Consider the following 20586-nt stretch of genomic DNA (forward strand, 5'->3'; position numbering starts at 1 on the left):
TTCTTAATAAAACCATAGAAGAAAATTTATCAAATCTAATGTTCAAAACAAAGAATGGATGTTGAGAAGAGGCAAAGAAAGACACGCATAGCAACAGGACAGCAGAATAACATGTGAGTTTTTCATGGAAACTTTCAAAGCCAGGAGTGCCTACACTGATTAACAAGCTCTGAAGAACCAAGGATGCCACGTCAAACTTCTATATCCTGCAAAACTATCAGTCATCATAAAAAAAGAAAGAATATTTTTCCATGATTAAAAACTGATTTAAGGAATTTATGTTCATAAACCAGCTTTACAGTAGATACTAGAAGGAATACTTGGGGGCTGAAGAGAAGATAAAATTTAATATCTAGGAAAATACAAGGAATAGAATAATTCCAGAATAGTAAACCAAAAGCAATCCAAGAAAAAAAAACACCACAACAACAAAACAATAGGACTTAATAACACTACTCAATAATAACTCTCTATGTTAATGTTCACAATTCCCCAACAAAAAGACACAGACTAATGGATTGAATCAGAAGACAAGATCAATCTTTTTCTCTGCCTCTAAGATACATACCTCACTATCAGCAGATAGCACCTTAAAGTAAAAGGATGGAAAAGCTTGCAGGAAAAGTTCAGAATCACAAATACCAATTTGGAATATAATAACAAATAGAAAAATAATATTGGTAGTGTATATTTCTTCTCCTGTTGGTTTGTTAAGTTTATCTTTCAAAGACATAGTTCTATTTTAGCTTGGTTATCAAACTTATTAGCATGAAGATTTTACATTACATTATTGTTCTTGTAATACCTGCAGGATATGTGGAGTCACATCCCTTCTTCTTCACTAGAAACCTTTCCTGGTTCTTGCTGTCCCTTTCACTCTATTTCTGGTTAATCTAAATGAATTTAAATATTTCATGAGTCATTTAAAAGAATGAAATCCTGCTTTGCTTATTTTCACTCAGCCTCCAGATTGATTGATTGAATACTTATTAGTTGAAAACATGACAAAATACCCTTCATTTGAATTCAAATTATGCCTATACTTTAAATTTAAATGCTTACATTATTAGTTTATATCTTTCAAGTAATAGCATTTTCTAGACTATATTGCACAAGGTTTGAGATGATGTATTGTTTTATTTTAATGAAAAATGCCTCCAAATTTGTTAGTAACATTTTCTGTCACCAAATCGTTATTTACAGGCAGGCCCCTTCCGGCCACTGGCTTCAGGCTTGGCTTTGAAGAGAAACTGGTGCCAATGGTTTTATGTCCTGTGCTTTGAGAAGAGTCCAGCAAGAAAACTACAACATGGATGCAGTGATCTGTGTACATCAACTTCTGTGATGTACATCTGTGATGATGATGTGTACATCAACTTCACTCAAGAAGAGTGGGCTTTTCTGGATCCTTCCGAGAAGAGGCTCTGCAAAGATGTGACGCTGAACACCTACAGGAACCTCATTGACATAGGCTACAGTTGGGAAGATCATAATATTGAAGAAAATTGTAATACTTTTAGAAGCCATAGAAGGCATCATCAAAGGCATGAAAACATTCATACTGGAGAGAAACCATGCAAAAGTCTTCAATATGGTGAAGTGTTTGCATGTCACAGTTGTCTCCGACTCCATAAAAGAACACATACTGGAGAGAAAAACCATGAATGTGATCAATGTGGTAAATCTTTTGCAAGTAATAGTCACCTTCAAACACATAAAAGATCACATACTGGAGAGAAACCCTATGCATGTAATCAGTGTGGTAAGGCTTTTTCACAGCAAAGCAGTCTCCTAAGTCATAAAATAACTCATACTGGAGAGAAACCCTATGAATATAATCAATGTGGTAAAGCCTTTGCACATGTCAGTAGTCTCCAACCACATAAAAGAATACATATTGGAGAAAAACCCTATATATGTAATCAATGTTTTTCACAACACAGTCATCTTGTAACTCTTAAAAGAACGTATACTGGAGAGAGAACCTATGAATGTAATCAGTGTGGTAAAGCATTTTCACAACGTGGCAATCTTGTATCTCATAAAAGAACACATACTGGAAAGAAACCCTATGAATGCCATCAATGTGGTAAAGCCTTTTCACAACACAGTCTCGTCAGTCATAAAAGAACACATACTTGAGAGAGACCCTGTGAATGTAATCAACATGTAAAGCTTTTGTATATACCACCAGTCTTTAAAATCCTGAAAAATATCACACGGCAGAGAAACCCTATAAATGTAAGCAGTGTGGTAAAGTTGTGCACTTTGCATATCACAATAAACTTTGAGGACCTGAGAAAATGCACACTGAAATAAATCTTTCTATCAAGTATTTGGTATGATCTTCAGCCAACACACATTTAGTTGTACAAGATTCTGGAGAATCTGAATTCTGACAAGTGTCAGCAATCTGTTCAAGCATTATGATGTCTGTATTTTGTTTGCACCTGCAAACTCATATGGACATAAGTCCTATGAATTAACTGATAAGGTAACCTTTTTGATTTCATTCTTTTTTGATTACATAAAAAACCTCATGCAGATCAATTGATTTCTCTAAATCCAATCCTACATAAGTTCTTTTTGTTACATGAACCAATTCATGATGAAGGAAAACTGCTTAGACTTTAAATGTGTACACACCTGGGTTACAGAAATGAAGACTTACAAGAGAAAACATTCACATGTGATAATCTTTTTGGTTAGAGACTTGATTTAATTTTATTTATGTGATGTCAGTGTGTAGGTTTGTGACTCTTCATGTTTGTTCCCAAGAAGATTAGACCCTTAAGTGTTCCTGTAGCAGAAACTACAGAAAGTTCTCAAAAACATGGCCTTAGTCCTGGCAATGAGCCTGCCATAATTTGATCATCTGTATCTCTAACTCTGTACATATTTTAAAACCTTTTTGCACCATCATGATATCAGGTAATAGGGGAGAATTCATGGAAGAGAAAACCCTATTCATGAAAACAATTTGGTAAAAACATTATTCTTGTTTGTTTATTATTTAGTTTCAATAATGAAAAATTGTTTCATGTGAAGGCCGCATGTTAATGCCTTCACAAGATCCAAGATAAATGATATGTTGGTGTTTTACTGGGGAACAAGTTACACAGATTATAATAAAGATCCGCCAAGGCTTTCCTGCTTTAAAAAAAAATCGTTATTTACAATGAGTTCTTTACAGCCAAATGTTAATTTATTGTTATTTATCTCTCATTTACTCTGTGGCTGAAGAACATATTCCATATTTCCATTCTTGTAAAAAGTTTTGGTGTCAAGTTTACATCCCAGAAGAATTTCTATCATGATAATATCTCCATGTACTCATGAAAGCAATGTGCATGCTTTAAGTGCAAAATGAAAGACCCTGCAATAATTAGTCATTCATTAACAGACTTATGTAAATATGAACACTTGCTATTCTTTACCCCTTAATCACTGAAACAATGGTAGAACTTCCAACCACAGCTGTGTGTTCTTCATTATTTTTTTGGGATTCCAGTTTTTCCTATGCTTTTAAACTACAATTGTCTATCATACATGTATATTTACTGGTCTTTATTCAATCAACTTGTAGTAGTACTAATTCAATATTATTAGCCTTTTTTTAAATTTCACAGTTTTGAGCTGTCTCTATGTGCCTAAATTTTATGCCATAATCAATCATAGTTAAACCCTCCTTTAAAAAAACTGGGGAATCTTAATCTACTTACACTTCATCATAATTGCAAAGTTGGATTTACCATTGTGGTCTCAGTATCTATTTCAATTTGTCCTTTCTATAATATATAGGTGTCCTACTTAGCTTTCTGTTGCTATGATAAACTCCATGACCAAAAGCAACTTGGGGAGGAAACGGGTTTATTTGGCTGCCAGGTTACACTTCGTCATTGAGGGAAGCCAAGAAAGGAACTCAAGGTGAGAGCTTGAAGCAGAAATGGCAGAGGGGTATGGTTTGTTGGTTACTCCCAAGGTCATGGTCAGTTGCTGAGGATGGCACTGCCCATGTGTGATGGTCCCTTCCACATCAATCAACAGTCAAGAAAATACCCCACAGACATGCCCACAACCCATCTGACAGAGGCAATTTCTTCAACTGAGGGCCAATTTGACAACAAAACAAACCAGGGTGTTTTCCTGCCTTTTTGCCTATTCATCTTGTCTCATGACTCGTGATCAATCAATAGCATCATTTTACCTTAGTGCTAAGACGGATGCCTGACCTTGTCCATAAATTCATCTCAGGAGCATTATCATCACCATTAGACTTCTCTCCCCTCAGAAGTAATTTCTCCTGAATTATTTGAATTTTCCCAGCATGGTAGCCAAAGTAACAACTCCACTCGGCTTCCCAGTCTGGCCCTGTGTTAGTCCTTCGGTTTTGGAGGTTCAGACTGAAATCAGTCAGGCAAATGAGTAAAAGCAATGGGAACTTCTGATTTCAATGCTTTTCATCATGGTGAAAACCAGAGGTGTAACAATGTCTGTTTATTTATAAACGTCCTTCATGGGAAACAATTATAGTGACTGGAATTAAATAATTAATTTACATCGTAAGTTATTGTTTATGCATCATTCAAATTTTGGTATGATGAAAACATAAATCTAGTGTTGAATACATTTTATATTCTTGATACTCACAAACTTAATTCCTCATTCCCAACTCTACCCTCATGGTCTTTCTTAGTTTTCCGGTCACTACAAAGGATTCCCAGACCCAACATATATCAAACTAAAGCATGGACAATTTGAGGCACTTTGTTGAAAATGTAACACTTACGTAATATGTTTGACGCTTTGATTTTAATTGCCACCAAAGCATATGTAGAAAGATTTCCATCTCAAGATTATTAGTGTTCAGATGGAATAACTGGATAAGTCAGCCATCATTTTAAGAACAAACAAGCAGAATTTGAAAGAAATAACATACTGGATGATTTATACAGAACATCTATATAAAAATGGAGCTAGACTAAATCAAGGGGAAAGTGAATTCTTCCTGTGCTATCTGTGCAATTTGACCCTGGACAGCGCATCCCTGAGAGCCTGGTGGACCTGCTTATTGCGCAGAGTGTAGATGACAGGGTTCAGAAGCGGTGTCACGACTGTGTTCACCAGAGCAGCCTCTCTGTTGGATTCTAGCCTACTTGCTTGCTTTGGTTTCACGTATATAAACACACAGCTGCCGTACATTAGAGAGAGGACAATGAGGTGGGATGAGCAGGTGGAAAAAGCTTTCTGTCGCTCCCTGGCTGATGGGAGCCGCACAATTGTGGCTACTATATTGCTGTACGCAAAGATGGCTATAAGAAGGGTTGTAAAAAGCACAATTAAAGCAAGGTTAAAAAACAACATTTCAATAGACCTGGTTTCTGAACAGGAGAGATTTGCCAGTGGTCCAAAATCACAGAAATAGTGAGGAATAACATTGGGGCCACAGTAAAATGACTGGGAAAGCATCACAACCGGAATGGACATGAAGAGGAATCCCAGAACGAAACAGACGGTAACGAGGAAGAAACACATCCTTGGGCTCATGAGGGTGGGGTAATGCAGAGGTTTGCAGATGGCCAGGTACCGGTCCACGGATAACACGGCCAGGAGGAAAAAGTCCGTTGCTCCCCAGAAAAGAAAGACGAAGGCTTGTGTGAAGCAGGCTACAAAGGAAATCGTTTGCCTCCCTGAAAGAAAGATGGCTAGCAGCTGGGGGATAACGGTGGTAATAAAACAACACTCGACAAAGGAGAAACTGCTGAGGAAGAAGTACATGGGTGTCTGTAAGCGGTGGTCCTCGCAGGTGATGATAATTATGAGCATGTTGCCCATGAGGGAAGCCACGTAGGCCAGCAAGTGCACTAGAAAAAGCAGGATCCCCAGGTGCTGGGCTGCAGGGAACCCCTCAAGGATGAACTCTTGGATGGCTGTCCCATTTCTTGGTTTCTCTGTCATCAGCATTTCTATTCCTTCAGTCCGTCACTGAGGGGCTTTGACTGAAAGGTGGAGAGCTGTATGTTACTAAACTATAAATGACACGGGAAGGCGATGGGGCTTGTAATCAGTGCATCGCATATGTCATTTTACCCATTGTTAAGGAAAAGTAACTGATTTTAAACTATGACTGTCTTTACAGTGTACCAGCTGTAGAAAAATCGTGTGTGTCACACACCTTCATTAGAGATAACGTCATTCAACAGTGTTGATTTCCCATGAGGTTCACTGCCTACTTAGAACAAGGTTGTGCTTTTATCTCTTAGTCATGATGCCTATGTCTGGTAAAAATGGCTTTCATGTTATACAGGCACAGATAAATATTGCAAAAGGAAAATGATAACTTAAAAATCACCCCAGATCTGGGAGTATAGCTCAGAGATAGTGTACCTTTCTAACAAGTGTAAAAATATGGCTTTAATCCTTGCCACTGAAAAATGAAAGAAAATAATGCAAACCTGACAAAATAAAATTTCAGTCATAGATACTAAAGGGATGGCTCAGCAGTTAAGGGCATTTGTTGTTTTTGCAGAGGACATGGGGTCAGTTCCAAGAACCCACATGGCAACCCATAATCATCTGTAACTCCAGTTCCAGGGAACCTACTGCCCTCTCTGAGCTCTGAGGGCACCAGGCATACAAGCTGTGTGCATATTCTCAGGAAAGAAAAATACTCAGTGCACATAAAATAAAAACAAATCTTCAAAAATTTCAACTCAGAGAAGCCATTCACACCACAAAATATATTTGTTCATCACATCTTAGCATTTGTTTCCATTTTTGTCTATACTATTATTAGCAAAATATACTGGAGACCTGGAGTCCTATGAAGTGAATTGGATGAGAAGAGCCGCATAAGTAACTCTAGTTGGATTTTCAAAGGTTCCTGTCTGGCTGCTCTCATCTAGAGCCCCAGTTAGACAGTGAAAGAGGAGTATTTCCCCTCCATCCCACGCTTGATGGTCGGTCCAGGGAGAAATTCTATGAACTAATCTTCTTAGTCTACATATTTAAGAATGTCCAGGATGCTAGGGAAGTAGGTCAGCAGGTGAAGTGCTTGCTGTCCAAGTGTGAGTTCCTATTCCCAGCACCCATGTAAAAAGCCAGGAGTGGGGAAGTGCATCTATAATTCCAGCATTGGAAGGGGGCAAAGACAGGCAGATGCCAGGGGCCCACTGGCTAGGCTAGCCAGTCAAGTTGAAACAGTAAACTTCACATTCCCTAAGGAACTCTTGCTCAAAACACAGGGTAGAAAGTAAGGAAGGAGAGTATCCAAAATCAACTTCTGACTTCTTCATGCACATATGTAGGTAAGTGTACACACACAAGCATATAATACATCACACACACACACACACACACACACACACACACACACACACACACACAACACACATGCACATACATACACACAAAGATAAGAATGAAAGACAAAAGAAAACCCAATTTGAGGACAGCATAGTATACAACATGAGTTTGTTTCTCTATAATCCAAATGGAAGTAGCAGGAAGATGGGAAGAAGACCATGGTAGTATGCTCTGTGATTACTGAGCTGAGGAAGATAGACGGATCCCTGGGTTTGCTTGCCAGCCAGGCTAGCCTATTTAGCCAGTTCTAGACCAATAAAGGACTTAGTTTCAAAAATAAAAGTGATGGTGTCTGAAAAATACATCTATGTTTGTACTTTGGACACCATATATATTCATGTACACACACACACACACACACACACACACACACACACACACACACACACACGAACACGCACAAACCCATACACACAGAACAACAACAACAACAAAAACACTTATCAGACTAGAAAAGATTTCATGACTAACTCCACTGATGATTCTGATCCATTTTTCCTCCTAATTCCTATGTCAATAGGATAAATATTCTGTCCCCCTAAATTGAAAAAGTCCTTGTGCCTTTGTCTCTGGTCAACTGGAATCCATCTCAGATATCAGTCCTCGATGTCTGACTTGGAACAACAAAATACTCTTGCTCTTGTTATCAAGAGGTGGTGAAACAGGATGGAAGAATAACACCACGGCCATTTACAGCAAGCAAATGGCCAGAGGCTCCACTCACACTGAGGTCACACCCCTGCCACAAGCAGCTCACAACAAGCAGAACTCTACCTCTTGCTATTTTCACTCTGCAAAAATTCAGCACATTGGTCTGGACAGCTAACATGTGCATAAACAAACAATTGATCCTAATTTTTAAGAGATAAATTCTGCATGTGTATTACATCTGCCAGTGGTTCTTCCCCAATCAATTAACAACCCGAGAACTGGATTAAGCCAAACAGGCATCTCAGTGGAAATCTTACCTGGTGACACCACAGGAAAACAAGAACACACATCTCATTGTTCTCTGAGAATTGAGAAGTGAGCTCACCTGGAATTCCCAAAAAGCTTTCATGAGTCTCCTGGCCCCCACATCCCACCCTATCTGGCATGCTCCAGCATCAGCAAGCACCCCTGCTGCTAGGGACATACTCCAGTCAGGGTACGAGGCAAGAGACTCGTCACTCAAAATGGCATACATAGATATTTCTACATAGATGGTATTTTTGTGAAATGCTTTTCAAGGCACTGGATTGGCTACTCCCACCACTGCCACCCAACATGTACATGTTCCCAGAGTGAGAAGATACTTACACCACCAGGAGCAGAAATGAACGAGACATGAATTTGTCCCAACATATGGTTAGCACTGGACTGTCTCCTGATACTAATCAGGGTTTACCAGGTCTAATGGGTGGCACCAAGGGACACTAAGTATCATTAGTAGATGGAACAAAGTCATCCACAGACCTGTGTCTCTCTAGAATCCCTCATAATTGGTAATTTAACATGGTTGTGAATGGACTACCACTCAATTAATATCAATAATAATAGCATATTTGTATAATGTATTATTATATCTGATAACATATAATGATTAGTAAGTATAATGGTTGCTCTTTCCTTGTGTACAAAAAATATACTATGAGCTCCCAAATGTCTTGATGAAAATATTTCAAAGTAGAGTACATATAATCCACCAAAGTTCATTAATTTCCAAGTTGCATAGTATTGTTAATATAGGATTGAAAGGTGAAATGGAGCTAGCTAGCATGGCACATGCCTGTAAGTCATGCATTTGTGACTAAGGCAAGAGGATTACCGTGAGCTTGAGGCCAGTCTGAGATTCACAGTGAATATCAAGCCAGACAGGACTGGATAGCTAGATATCATGCCTTAATCTATTTTTCAAAGTCTCATAGAGAACTGGATCAATGGGCCACCGTACAAGTTGAGTTTCTCCAGAGAAAGAATAGTAACTGAATAAACACTCATTATAAAAAGAATGCATTATATTGGCTTACACAATATGTATGAGTAGCCCAGCACTGGCTGGCTGCACAATAGAGCCTGAGAACCCAGTATGTGCTCAGTCCACCATCCATGTAGCCTTTGCAGTCCTAATTTGGTGCTAAAAGCCTGGATAATTCCTAGAGTCATGCTGGTCTTCAGTCCACATTGGAAGACTGATGAAGCTGTTGTGTGACAGCACAGTTGATATATTCACCAGTGAGAAGTGAAGGAAAGTAGGCCAAAAACCTGGTTTTCTTTTAGTCTTCTTTATATATTGGATAAGACCAGAAGATGCTGAAGGCTCTTAGGAAGAACCTTCCTCTCTCAGTTAAAATAAAAAAATATTCCCACAGTTACCCAGAGGTACACTTCTTAGTTGATTCCAGATCCCAACAAGTTGACATCAAAAATTAACTTCTACAAGTCCACTTTTGTCAACATAACACCCAAACAAATCTTATGTCATGTTTAACTTACAAAGGAAGACAACCATATCATAACTACACCTAACAAAACACAAATATCCCATTGTACTGGCTAGTTTTATGTCACAAGCTTGACACAAGCTAGAGTCATTTTTGAAGCGGGAACCTCAACTGAAAAATGCCCTAGCCAGACTGGCCTGTTGTGTATGGGACAGTTTCTTGATTGGGGATTGATATAGGAGGGGGCAACCTAACTGTGGGGTGTGGCCCCACCTGGGTTGATAGTACTTGGCACTATTTTAAAAAAAGAAAGCTGAACAAGCCAGTAAGCATCACTCCTCCTTGGTTTCTGCTTCAGTCCCTGCCTCTGGATTCCAGCCCTGACTTCCCTTAGTTATGAACTGTTACCTGGAGATATAAGACAAGACAAACCTTTTCCTTCACAAGTCTCCACTGGCCCTGTTTTTTTTTTTGCCACAAAATAGAAACCATAATTAAGACAGGAATTGATTCCAGGAGTGAGGTATTGCTTGTGACAGACCTGACTGTGTATTGTGGGGAGAATTGTGGAAGGACTTTGGAATTTTGAGTTGGAAAGCCACTAAATGAACTTTGAACTTGGTGGAGTATTCTATGGGAACACAGAAGATATTGTTTCGAGCAGTACAGAACAAGGAAGCCTACCTTGTGGTGTTTCAAAGAGAAGTCTTAAGAATTTCCAGGTGGTGGGTGACACCCGCCTTGAATCCCAGCACTCAGTAAGCAGAGACAGGCAGATATCTGTTAGTTTGAGGCCAGCATGGTCTACAGAGCAAATTCCAGGAAAGGCTCCAAAAGCTACAGAGAAACCCTGTCTCAAAAAGCCAGAAAAAAAGAAAGTTCCTTAAAGACTTTATTGGCACAGCTGATATTTTAAATTAAGAACTATGGAAGTTAAACCTCTGCTTTACTGAGACAATTGAACTTGTCAGCTGGGGCTAAACCATCAGCTGTGAAATCTCTGGGAAGTGTTTCCTCAGAGTTGGGATGAAGACTGTGTATTCCAGAGGTGGCTAAATTTGCTGCTCATGCTGCCAGTAGAATATGATAGCATAAGAATCACACAGGTGATACTGGTTTTGAAAGCATGAAGGTGTCGTGGAGAACAGCTGAGATTTGGCACATTGTGGCAGAGTACAGTTCCTGAAGAGAGCCCAGGAGAGTCTCTTGGTAAAGGTGCCCAGTTGCAGTGGAGACCACAATGATTTGGAGATGCCACTTCCATGGGACAATTGCCAAGATAGAAGCAGCTGTGGAATGGAGTTGGCCTGTGCCTGGGAGAAAGCTGCATGTGCTGTGGATGGCAGAGATGAAAACAGTCTTTAGAAACCATAGGATTGTCTGTGGACCAGATATCAAGCACTGAACCTTTTATACTGCAGCATTAATTTTGTTTTAATTTGACTGAGAGTGACTCCTGGTTCTTCTCTCCTAAAATAATTTAACTTTTATTTTATTTTACAGAATCCTTGAGTTAAAAGACTTTAGAATTTTGGAGACTTAGAAATTTTAGTGAGACTTTGGATTTTTCCCTAATATTTTTATTGTTTATTTAGAAACTTCACATTATAAACCACCAGCATCCTTACTTCAAGACCTCTCAGATCTGCCACGTAGAGAATGCCTTTAAGCAACACCCCTCCATGGCTTCTGCTGCTGTTTCTGCCTCCAGATTCCTTCCTTCCTTCCTGTCCTGATGTCCCTCAGTTGTAAGCTGAAATAAACCCTTTCCTCTTCAAGTTGCTTTTGGTCGTGGTCATGGTATTTCATCACAACAATAGAAATCAAATGAACACACAAACGTTGGGCATAAACCTAAAGGAGTCTATATCCTACTACTAGGACACTTTCCCACCAGCGGTCATTGCTGCTCTTTCACAATAGCCAGTAGGAAGCAAGATAGATGATGATTGAGTGATGAATGGATAAAAGTGTGGTACATTTACATAACAGAATACTAGTTGGTTGATTCAAAAATAAAATTAAGATATTCACAGGTAAATGGGTAGAGCTGGAAGCAATTGTCTTGGGTGAGGTACCTCAGACCTAGAAAAAAAAAAAACAATACATGTTTTCCTCTCTTTGTGTATATCGGTTTTGAAAGTTTAGATATGAGTGTTTTGTTTGGAATGCCCATAGAAATTAGGAATGTAGAAAAAAAGCAATGAGAAAGGGATTCAATGGTTTAAATGGTTAAAAAGGAAGAATGAGGCAGGAGGAACAGATGGAGAGGGAGCTGTGAGGAAAGAGTAAAGAAAGGAATATGGAGGCGGATATGAAAAGCCTTTAAAAAAAGTCAGACGGAAACCAACTACTGGAGAAAACACACACACACACACACACACACACACACACACACACACACACACACACACACACACACACAGAGAGGCACACGCACACGTGTGCCTCTGTGTGTGTGTGTGTGTGTGTGTGTGTGTGTGTGTGTGTGTGTGTGTGTGTTTATATGGAGATACCTTATAATGAAGGAGTGGGGGGACAACAATCCTGTTAGATACCATGCTAGCAAATAAAATACCTGGTACCAAGAATGAATTGTCCCTCTTTGAGTTATTTTCCAGTAGCGTTCCATAAACTACAAACAATACCAGGTATTTCCATCACTCTTGGTTACAATCCATAAGCTGATTATAAAACCCTATTGCTGAAAATGCTACATCCTTGAGTCACAGAACATGAAGAGATCAAGCTAGTAAGTACTCACCTGAAAGCTTTGTCCCTACAGGCTAGCTTCCATAGTGGTGAAAACGCCATTGACAACACCAGAAAATGAAAGCAACCATCTGTCTTACCCAGTTGTGAGAACTACAATAATAACTGGCTTGGCAAGATTTGCCCACTGGTGCAGTAGTAGCACAAATGTCATGGTAGTGACTGGACACTTTCTGATTTGATTTAGAGTCTGCTCCACAAGATGGAACCTATACTGACATTATCATCCTCTGTAGGTCAGAACCTACTACCATTATTTTTATAAACGAGTGTTGTTTTAAAATAATTCCTAATGCCTTATCTCTACACCCATTATCCTAATTGGTGTTCTACTGCCATGTAGAAACACCATACCAAGGCAACACTTACAAAGGAAAGCATTTAAATGGGGCTGCCTTATAGTGTCAAGGGTTTAGTTCATGTTGTCATGGCATGGGGCATGGTGACATCCAGGTAAACGTGTTGCTGGACAAGTTGCTGAGACTTCTTCATCCACATCTTCAGGCAGCAGAAAGAGATAAACACTGGTCCTTGCTTGGGCTTCTAAGACCTCAGAAGACCAACCCTTTGATGCACTTCCTATGACAAGGCCACACCTACTCCAACAAGGCAATACCTCCTAATAGTGCCACTCCCTGGTAACCAAGCATTCAAATCTATGAGTCTAAGGAGGGCATTCCTATTCAAACCACCACACCCATAGATCAGTTCATCTCTCAGCCCTCACCAAAGATTGTTCTTCTTGCAATAGACAGCAATGAACACACAGACCCACAACTGGACATCATGCATAGAGTAAGAACCACACGGTACTCAACAATAAATGGGGTATCTATCTCAGACCCCTCTTCTGAAGTTTCATGGATCATCATGGAAGAGGGTTTGGAAAGATTATACAAGGATGGTGGATGACTACAAGGAAAGTGTTTTATGGACATAACAGGGAAATTGTCCATAAGAACTCACAGTGGCAGTGACCTGCACAAGCTCAAATGAGACAAAATCCCAGGAAGAAAGGTGGGGTGAGCATGAAGTGCCACCTCTACCTGAGGAGATATTGGCAATTTGTAGAGGTGGGAAGAGGGAGAGCCAGGGTTGTTTAAGGATGTGATACATGGAGGGCAGCTGTGCTCAGTTACAGACTCCACACCCAAGAGTATTAAGACGGCACAAATAATATTCAGTGAAAGACCCAGGGGTGGGAGGGTCTTGACTTCTGGACAATGCATCCCAAATAGTAACACAAACCAAAACACAAAACAAGCCCTTTTGTCTACTTTTCTTTTGAGTTTTGAGAACTGACTGGGCTCAGCTGTTGGTCCAGGTGGTTTCTTCTCAGGGGTTCTCACAAGGCTGTGATCAACAATGGCTGGAAGTATTGAAAATCTTCTTTGTTCCCAAGTCCGGTGCTTGGGCAAGACAGAATCAAAGAACTAGGGTACCTCCAGCCTCTTTCTCAATGTCCACACAGTCTCCCTAGATTAAGACCTAGATTATGTCTTCCAAGTACCTGAATGTCTTGTGTGGTGATGGTGGACTCAGAAGTGAATATCTGGAGAAGGAAAACAGACAATGGATATTGTGTGTGGTGTGTGTGTGTGTGTGTGGTGTGGGGTGTGTGTATGTGTGTGTGTATGTGTGTGTGTGTGTGTGTGTGTGTGTGTGGTGGGGTGGGGTGTATGTATGTGTGTGTGTGGTGGTGTGTGTGTGTGTGTGTGTGTGTGGTGTGTGTGTGTGTGGTGTGTGTGTGTATGTGTGTGTGGTGTGTATGTGTGTGTGTGGTGTGTGTGTGTAGGTGTATGTGTGTAGGTGTGTGTGTAGGCGTGTGTATATGTGTGTGTGTAGGCGTGTGTGTATGTGTGTGTGTGGTGTGTGTGGTGTGTGTGGTGTGTGTGTATATGTGTGTGTGTAGGTGTGTGTGTGTAGGTGTGTGTGTGGTTTGTGTGTGTATGTGTGTGTGGTGTGTGTGTGTATGTGTGTGTGGTGTGTATGTGTGTGGTGTGTGTGTATGTGTGTGTGTATGTGTGTGTATGTGTAGGTGTGTGTGTATGTGTGTGTGTGTAGTGTGTGTGTGTGGTGTGTGTGTATGTGTGTGTGTAAGTGTGTGTGTATGTGTGTGTGTGTGTGTGGTGTGTGTATGTGTGTATATGTGTATGTGTGTATGTGTGTATGTGTGTGTGTGTATGTGTGTGTGTGTTGTGTGTGTGTGTGTGTGTGTGGTGTGTGTATGTGTGTATGTGTGTGGTGTGTGTGGGGGGGTGTGGTGTGGTGTGGTGTGTGGTGTGTGTATGTGTGTGTGTGTGTGTGTAGGGTGTGTGTATGTGTGTGTGTAGGTGTGTGTGTGTGTGGTGTGTGTGTAGGTGTGTGTGTGGTGTGTGGTGTGTGTGTGTGCATTCTTAGCACATCTCAATACTTCTACCCTATTCTCCCCACTCCTCATATTCTGTCTCCATAGCCTCTTTCTCCCTCCCACTTCTGTCTAACTTATCAAATTCCTATTGCTTATTTGCACAAACACTTGTCTTTTAAAATCCATTCTTTATAGATTTTATTTGTGACAGAGGATGAATGATAGAAAGAAGCTTTCACCTTTTGCAACTGAAAGGGGTTCGTGTGGCATGTTGGAATGTTGTACCTTCCCTGTAAAAATTACAAAACCATACACATTTTTTCAAATCAAAATTTTTATTGGATGATTTAAATAAAAGCCATCTGTACTAGTCTTACATGTGTTTCCTTCTCTTTTTTTGATGTTTTTCAATTACACATGCTTCTTAAATAATATAACCATGAAGAAGGAATTCCACCACCCAGAAATCTACTTTACAAATTAAGGCTCAAATATGACCAAATACATAACAAGCATGTATGAAAATGTCATAATGAAGCCCATAATTAGTACAGTCAATACACACCAACACAAAACAATACAGCAATAAGAGAGACAATGTTTTCACACAATTTCTTTCACAACATGCATGTTCTCCAACATCATACATGAATTAGTTATATTGGGCGAATATAGTACATTTATTTCCAGTGGTCATTTTCAGATGACTTTGAACATGGTTTTCATGACCACCTTTACTGTAGCTTTGATATTTGATTTTTGTAAGGGAGGGGCAATAGGAGAATTTTAACACCTGACTTACACTCAAGTAAATAAAATGTATTCATTTATGGTTGTTCAATAAACTGGAGCAATAAAGTATTTCCACGGTGTTTACAGTCACAGCATTTCTCCCTACTGTGCTATCTTATATGTTCTGGAAAGTTGTAAAATAAATGGAAACCTTCTCACATTGTACATTTCAAAGATTTCTTTCCTGAAGTTTACATACATTTTAATGAATGTGTGTAATAGTTACTGTTCTCATTGTTATAATCAATACTTGACAAAAGAAACTTATAGAATGGTGGGTTTACTTTGGTTCCCAGTACAGTACCAGGGCATAGTCCATCACAGCATGGAAGGCAGGGAGGCAGGAGCGTGAGGCTGCTGGCCACATTTCTACGTTCAGAAAGAAGAGGAAGACAGATGCTTGTAGTCAGCTCACTTATTTCTGATGCTTTGGATAGGTTAGGATGCAGAAGGTTGGGAATTCTAACCTGCTAGAATCATGAGACATTCACACTCTCAGAATGGACAAAGCAACACCCAGAGACTGGGTTTTCCTTGTTTGTCTGTCTGTCTGTCTGAATTCCGATATGGAGATCAAATCCTGAGCCTCCGGATCATCTACTGGTGAGGTCTAAGACACTCCACTTGCATCCTGAATGTGTCATGGAGCAAGGGTAAGGAAACATTGCAGCCTGGGTTTGCATACTGCTATGCTCATAGACAGTTTACACTGAAAAAGGAGATCCACAGCCTGTGTCCTCCAGCCAGACTTGCCTTGTATAGTAGTAGCTGGGACTAGCAAACCAATCTGGTTTCCACCACATCAAGAAGTTAAACTGGGTTAAGAAGATCTAGAGAATAAGGACCTGTGACATGGGGATGATTCAGTGACATGATGTGCTTACTTGCACTGATTTACTTACTTGCACTGTGTTATCAAGGACAAAAATGGAGAAATGGGTAAAGTGGAAATTGTGCCACTTTTTCTCTATGGTTCCTCAGGGTAGGTGGCAGGACTAATTTTAAGGGATAGCACTACATGAAAAGAAGACCTGTTTCTCTCCTGCCTGTGGGATATTGTCACTGGTACCTGCAAAGGAATACACAAAAGCACAAGACTTGTTTTTTAGTCTGCTGGAGGAAAAAGACTAATATGCCCCTGCAATGCAAGGAAAGAAGATGCAGGCACTCCACCAGACAGCTAAGAAAGAGGCTTAAGCAACAAGATAATGCAAAGGTCAAACGTGTTCAATTGGTCAAGGAGGACAGAGTGATCTAACACAAGTGGATCTGTTGGAATGTGCAGACAGGAAAAACATGGCCAGACTGAAAGATGGTAAGGAGGTCTGGGAACGACTCAGATTAAGAGAAGGCTAAAATTGACATCTCCAGGGAACTCTCCCCTTTGCCTTCTCTTGAACAGATCTGGTGCTATCCAGCACCCTACGGATTACTGACACGAGATTCACCATGGCATCAGTAACCACTGGTCTAAGGTCTCTCAACTACCCATCCCAGCTGCTCCTCTCCACTGGATCATTTCAGAGTTAACTGTGCTCTCATGCAACTTGACCCCAGTAGTCCAGTCAGCCATCAATAGTCTATTTGAACCAGGGAGTATAATATTCATGTTTCCACAACTGCTCTGGTCCTCAGGGAACACTCACTAAGAATGATTACACAAAATACTTGGTATCATTTTTGTCAGTAATTTCCCTCAATCCATAGGTTGACTTTTGTCTTTATTGTACTTAGGAAGAAACTAGAGTTCAAACTGATTTAGAGCTTCTGCCAATCAATAGCAAGCCTTTGCCACATTCTCACTTGCTCTCTGACCTTGGATGACAACATTGCTTGGCACTTGAGATGCAGCACTGCCTTGAAGCCTGTATTTGTCATTTCAAATTTCTGTTTATTTGGGATACCGTCTTCCTACACATCACCTCAAATATCTGCTGTGTCAAATTCTTATTTGTTAATGCTCATTTAAGGCCCACATGTTTGTCTAAATGTTCCTTTAAAATCCATTGTAAGATATAGAGATTGGAAAAATTATTAGAAACTAAGGTATAAAAATAAATACTCTTCATGGCATACTGAAAACCCATTAGTATCATACTGAGTCATCAGTAGCTGTTGACAAAGTCGTGTTTATTGAGAAGACTTGGAATTAACTGAAAGCATCAAGATATTACTAGGGTATCATAATTTCATTGTGAAGATTAGACCTAGTCCACAAGAATCTACATATAAAGGCCATAGTCAACTATAATTCATCTACTTCTCAAATTTCATGTTCAAAATCAATTTGCTTCTGATGAAGGATAAGGAGAATATGGGTGAAGACCCAGGGAGAGCTCATCCCTCCTAAATCAAATATCAACTTCTATTCTTAGTTTCTAAATATATAATCCTGCAAACATTATGTGGTTTTCTTTATTCCCAAAGATATAGCTAAATATTCACATCTTTCCTGTCATCATGACAAAGAGAGTGGATTTTCCCACAAGGGTTTCTAACACAAGAATAGACTTAAGATCTCTCAGAATTAGATACTGATTTGTCCACCCAGGGTTATCCAGAAACAACAGAAGGATAATGTTGCCTTCTTACAACAGTGCTTTGGTTACAGGAGACTCGTATCACTTGTGCACAGCCCAGGACAATGAACTGGGTCAGACCCTCAGAAGTCAAGACCAACTCTAGAGGTGAGAAACCCTGGGTATTTTTCTAGGTGCATAAACCACATCATCATGTCATAAAGATGGAGTTTTTACAGGTAAGGCCAAGAGGTGAACATAAAAAATTGTGTCACCTTTAGTCTAAAGTTAGTGAGAGGAAAAGGAAAAGCAGGAACAATAGTTCACAATAACATCAAAAAGTGTCTTTTAGGCTTAAAGGACTCCAGCAGGAAGAGTTGAAGGACAATAGAAAGAGTGGATATCTTGGGGACCAGATATCTACAAAAGCAATTCTACAGTCATGCAAATGCCAAAATGCTATGGGGTCCACAAATATCACTCAAATTCTAAGTGTGATTTTCCCATGAATGTTGTGGATCCAAACAAAAGAAAGGCATTTCAATACAGATGTAAGACTAAGGCTCAGGGGCACTTGTCTCCTTTTAAAAGGTTTTCTTTATCTGACAATAAAGTAACATATCATCCCAGGTTCAGGGTCAGAGACCCCAAATCTCAGGCTCAGAGATGTGTGAGCTTAAATTCAAGCATACTCTTCTATTAGTCACTGCCAGGCACCAGGGCTTTGAGTCATTGACAAAGACACTGCACTGGGTGGAAAAGGTTTGCTTACTAACCTTCCATGCACAAACAAGCCCATCATGTGCCCATGGGAAATCAATCCACCATGCAACCCCAATCCCAAGAGAAGAGCTTCAGGAATCACATTTTAATTTTTGAGGAAAGGGAAAAGTTTCCTGAGAGCTGCTTTGACCTCCTTGTTTCTCAAAGTATAGATCAGAGGATTGAGTGTAGGACTCAACATGGTGTACAGTACACCAGCCACTTTGCTCTTCTCTGGGTTGTAGCTGGAGACTGGGCTTATGTAGGCATAGAAAATAGAGGTATAATACATGCACACCACAATGAGGTGGGAAGAGCAGGTAGAGAAGGCTTTCTTCTTCCCTTCTGAGGTGCGCATCTTCAGGATGCTGGAGATGATGAAGCCATATGACACAATGGTTATCAGGAAGTTCAATATATCATAAAAAGCATCAGACAAGACAATCATGACACTGTTCACATAGGTGGAGCTACAGGAGAGAAGGAGCAAAGGTGGTACCTCACAGAAGAAATGTGTAATGACATTGGGGCCACAGAAATTCAAGCGTGTCATCAGTCCTGTGTGAATGGCTGTGTTGCAAGCACAGACCGCCCACACTCCAGCAGCTAACATGCTGCAAAATGCTTTGCTCATCATGTTGCCATAATGCAGAGGATGACAGATGGCTGCATAACGGTCATAGGCCATGGCAGTGAGAAGGAGCAACTCTGAGGATGCAGCCCATGTAAGGAAATAGAGCTGGGCCATGCAGCCACCATAAGAGATGGGGTTCCTCTCTGACACCAAACCCTTCAGGGCCTTGGGCATAACAGAAGAGATACAAATGATATCCATGGTAGCCAAATTCAACAAGAAAAAGTACATGGGGGTGTGGAGCACAGGGTTGCAGGTGATGGCCAAGATGATAAGAACATTACCTATGAGGGCCACAGAGTAGAGAGAGAGGAAACAGATAAATAAGTGGAGATGGTACTGTGGGTGCTCAGAGAAGCCCTGAAGGATGAACTCTGTCACCAGGGTCTGGTTTCTCATTGTCCGTGACTGACAAGGATATCAGAGACTATTAGATGATTTTCGACCCATGTTTTCATAAGATTTCAGGGCTAAAAAAAGAGGTGAAAGGTTTCTTAAGAAAGGTCATTGATATGCTTCATTCCTGACAACACGGCATGAATGAATGACAACATACAGCTTTCTTGTGATATACTAAGACAAACACCCTACTGCTACAGAAACATTCAGTTCATAAAAAAATAAGTGCAAGTCACCAATTAGGCTCATTAATGCTCAATCTCCCTCAGTCAAAGAGAAACAAGTTAAATCAAAGCTCCTCTCTGTCCTGCAGGACTTGATTAATTTATTAAGTTGACTGACTTAACACTCACATGACCTCAAAAAAATAGGAATATGGGGCTCTAGGAATAATGTCCAATGTTGTCCTCTGGCCTCCATATGCATTTGGACACAGGGATCTGCACACACAAGTGCACCAGAACACACACACACACACACACACACACACACACACACACAGAGAGAGAGAGAGAGAGAGAGAGAGAGAGAGAGAGAGAGAGAGAGTATTGAATTTGAAAGAGTATTGAA

General features: G+C 40.2%; 3 protein-coding genes across 3 annotated transcripts; 1 reads left to right on the forward strand and 2 right to left on the reverse strand.

Moving 5' to 3' along the window:
- Window positions 1-1344: 1344 nt before the first annotated feature.
- On the forward strand, window positions 1345-1830 carry LOC118239290 (zinc finger protein 431-like; the record flags this gene model as incomplete). Its single annotated transcript, XM_035449028.1, has 2 exons — window positions 1345-1544; window positions 1617-1830. Coding segments are annotated over exons 1-2 (414 nt in total), but the record flags the coding sequence as incomplete, so codon positions are not given.
- Window positions 1831-5013: 3183 nt separating this feature from the next.
- On the reverse strand, window positions 5014-6094 carry LOC113837053 (olfactory receptor 6C4-like). The gene is made up of 2 exons (XM_027429376.1): window positions 6091-6094; window positions 5014-5972 (listed from the first exon to the last, which is right to left on the reverse strand). The coding sequence occupies exons 1-2, from the start codon at window positions 6092-6094 to the stop codon at window positions 5014-5016; spliced, it is 963 nt and encodes a 320-aa protein (XP_027285177.1).
- A 12995-nt stretch (window positions 6095-19089) lies between these two features.
- Window positions 19090-20075, reverse strand: LOC100773272 (olfactory receptor 13A1). The gene is given in 2 exon segments (XM_027429386.1): window positions 19090-20024; window positions 20027-20075. Coding segments are annotated over 2 exon segments (984 nt in total).
- Between the last annotated feature and the right edge of the window lie 511 nt (window positions 20076-20586).

This window comes from Cricetulus griseus, chromosome 8 (assembly GCF_003668045.3).
Source record: "Cricetulus griseus strain 17A/GY chromosome 8, alternate assembly CriGri-PICRH-1.0, whole genome shotgun sequence".
NCBI classification, from domain to species: domain Eukaryota; kingdom Metazoa; phylum Chordata; class Mammalia; order Rodentia; family Cricetidae; genus Cricetulus; species Cricetulus griseus.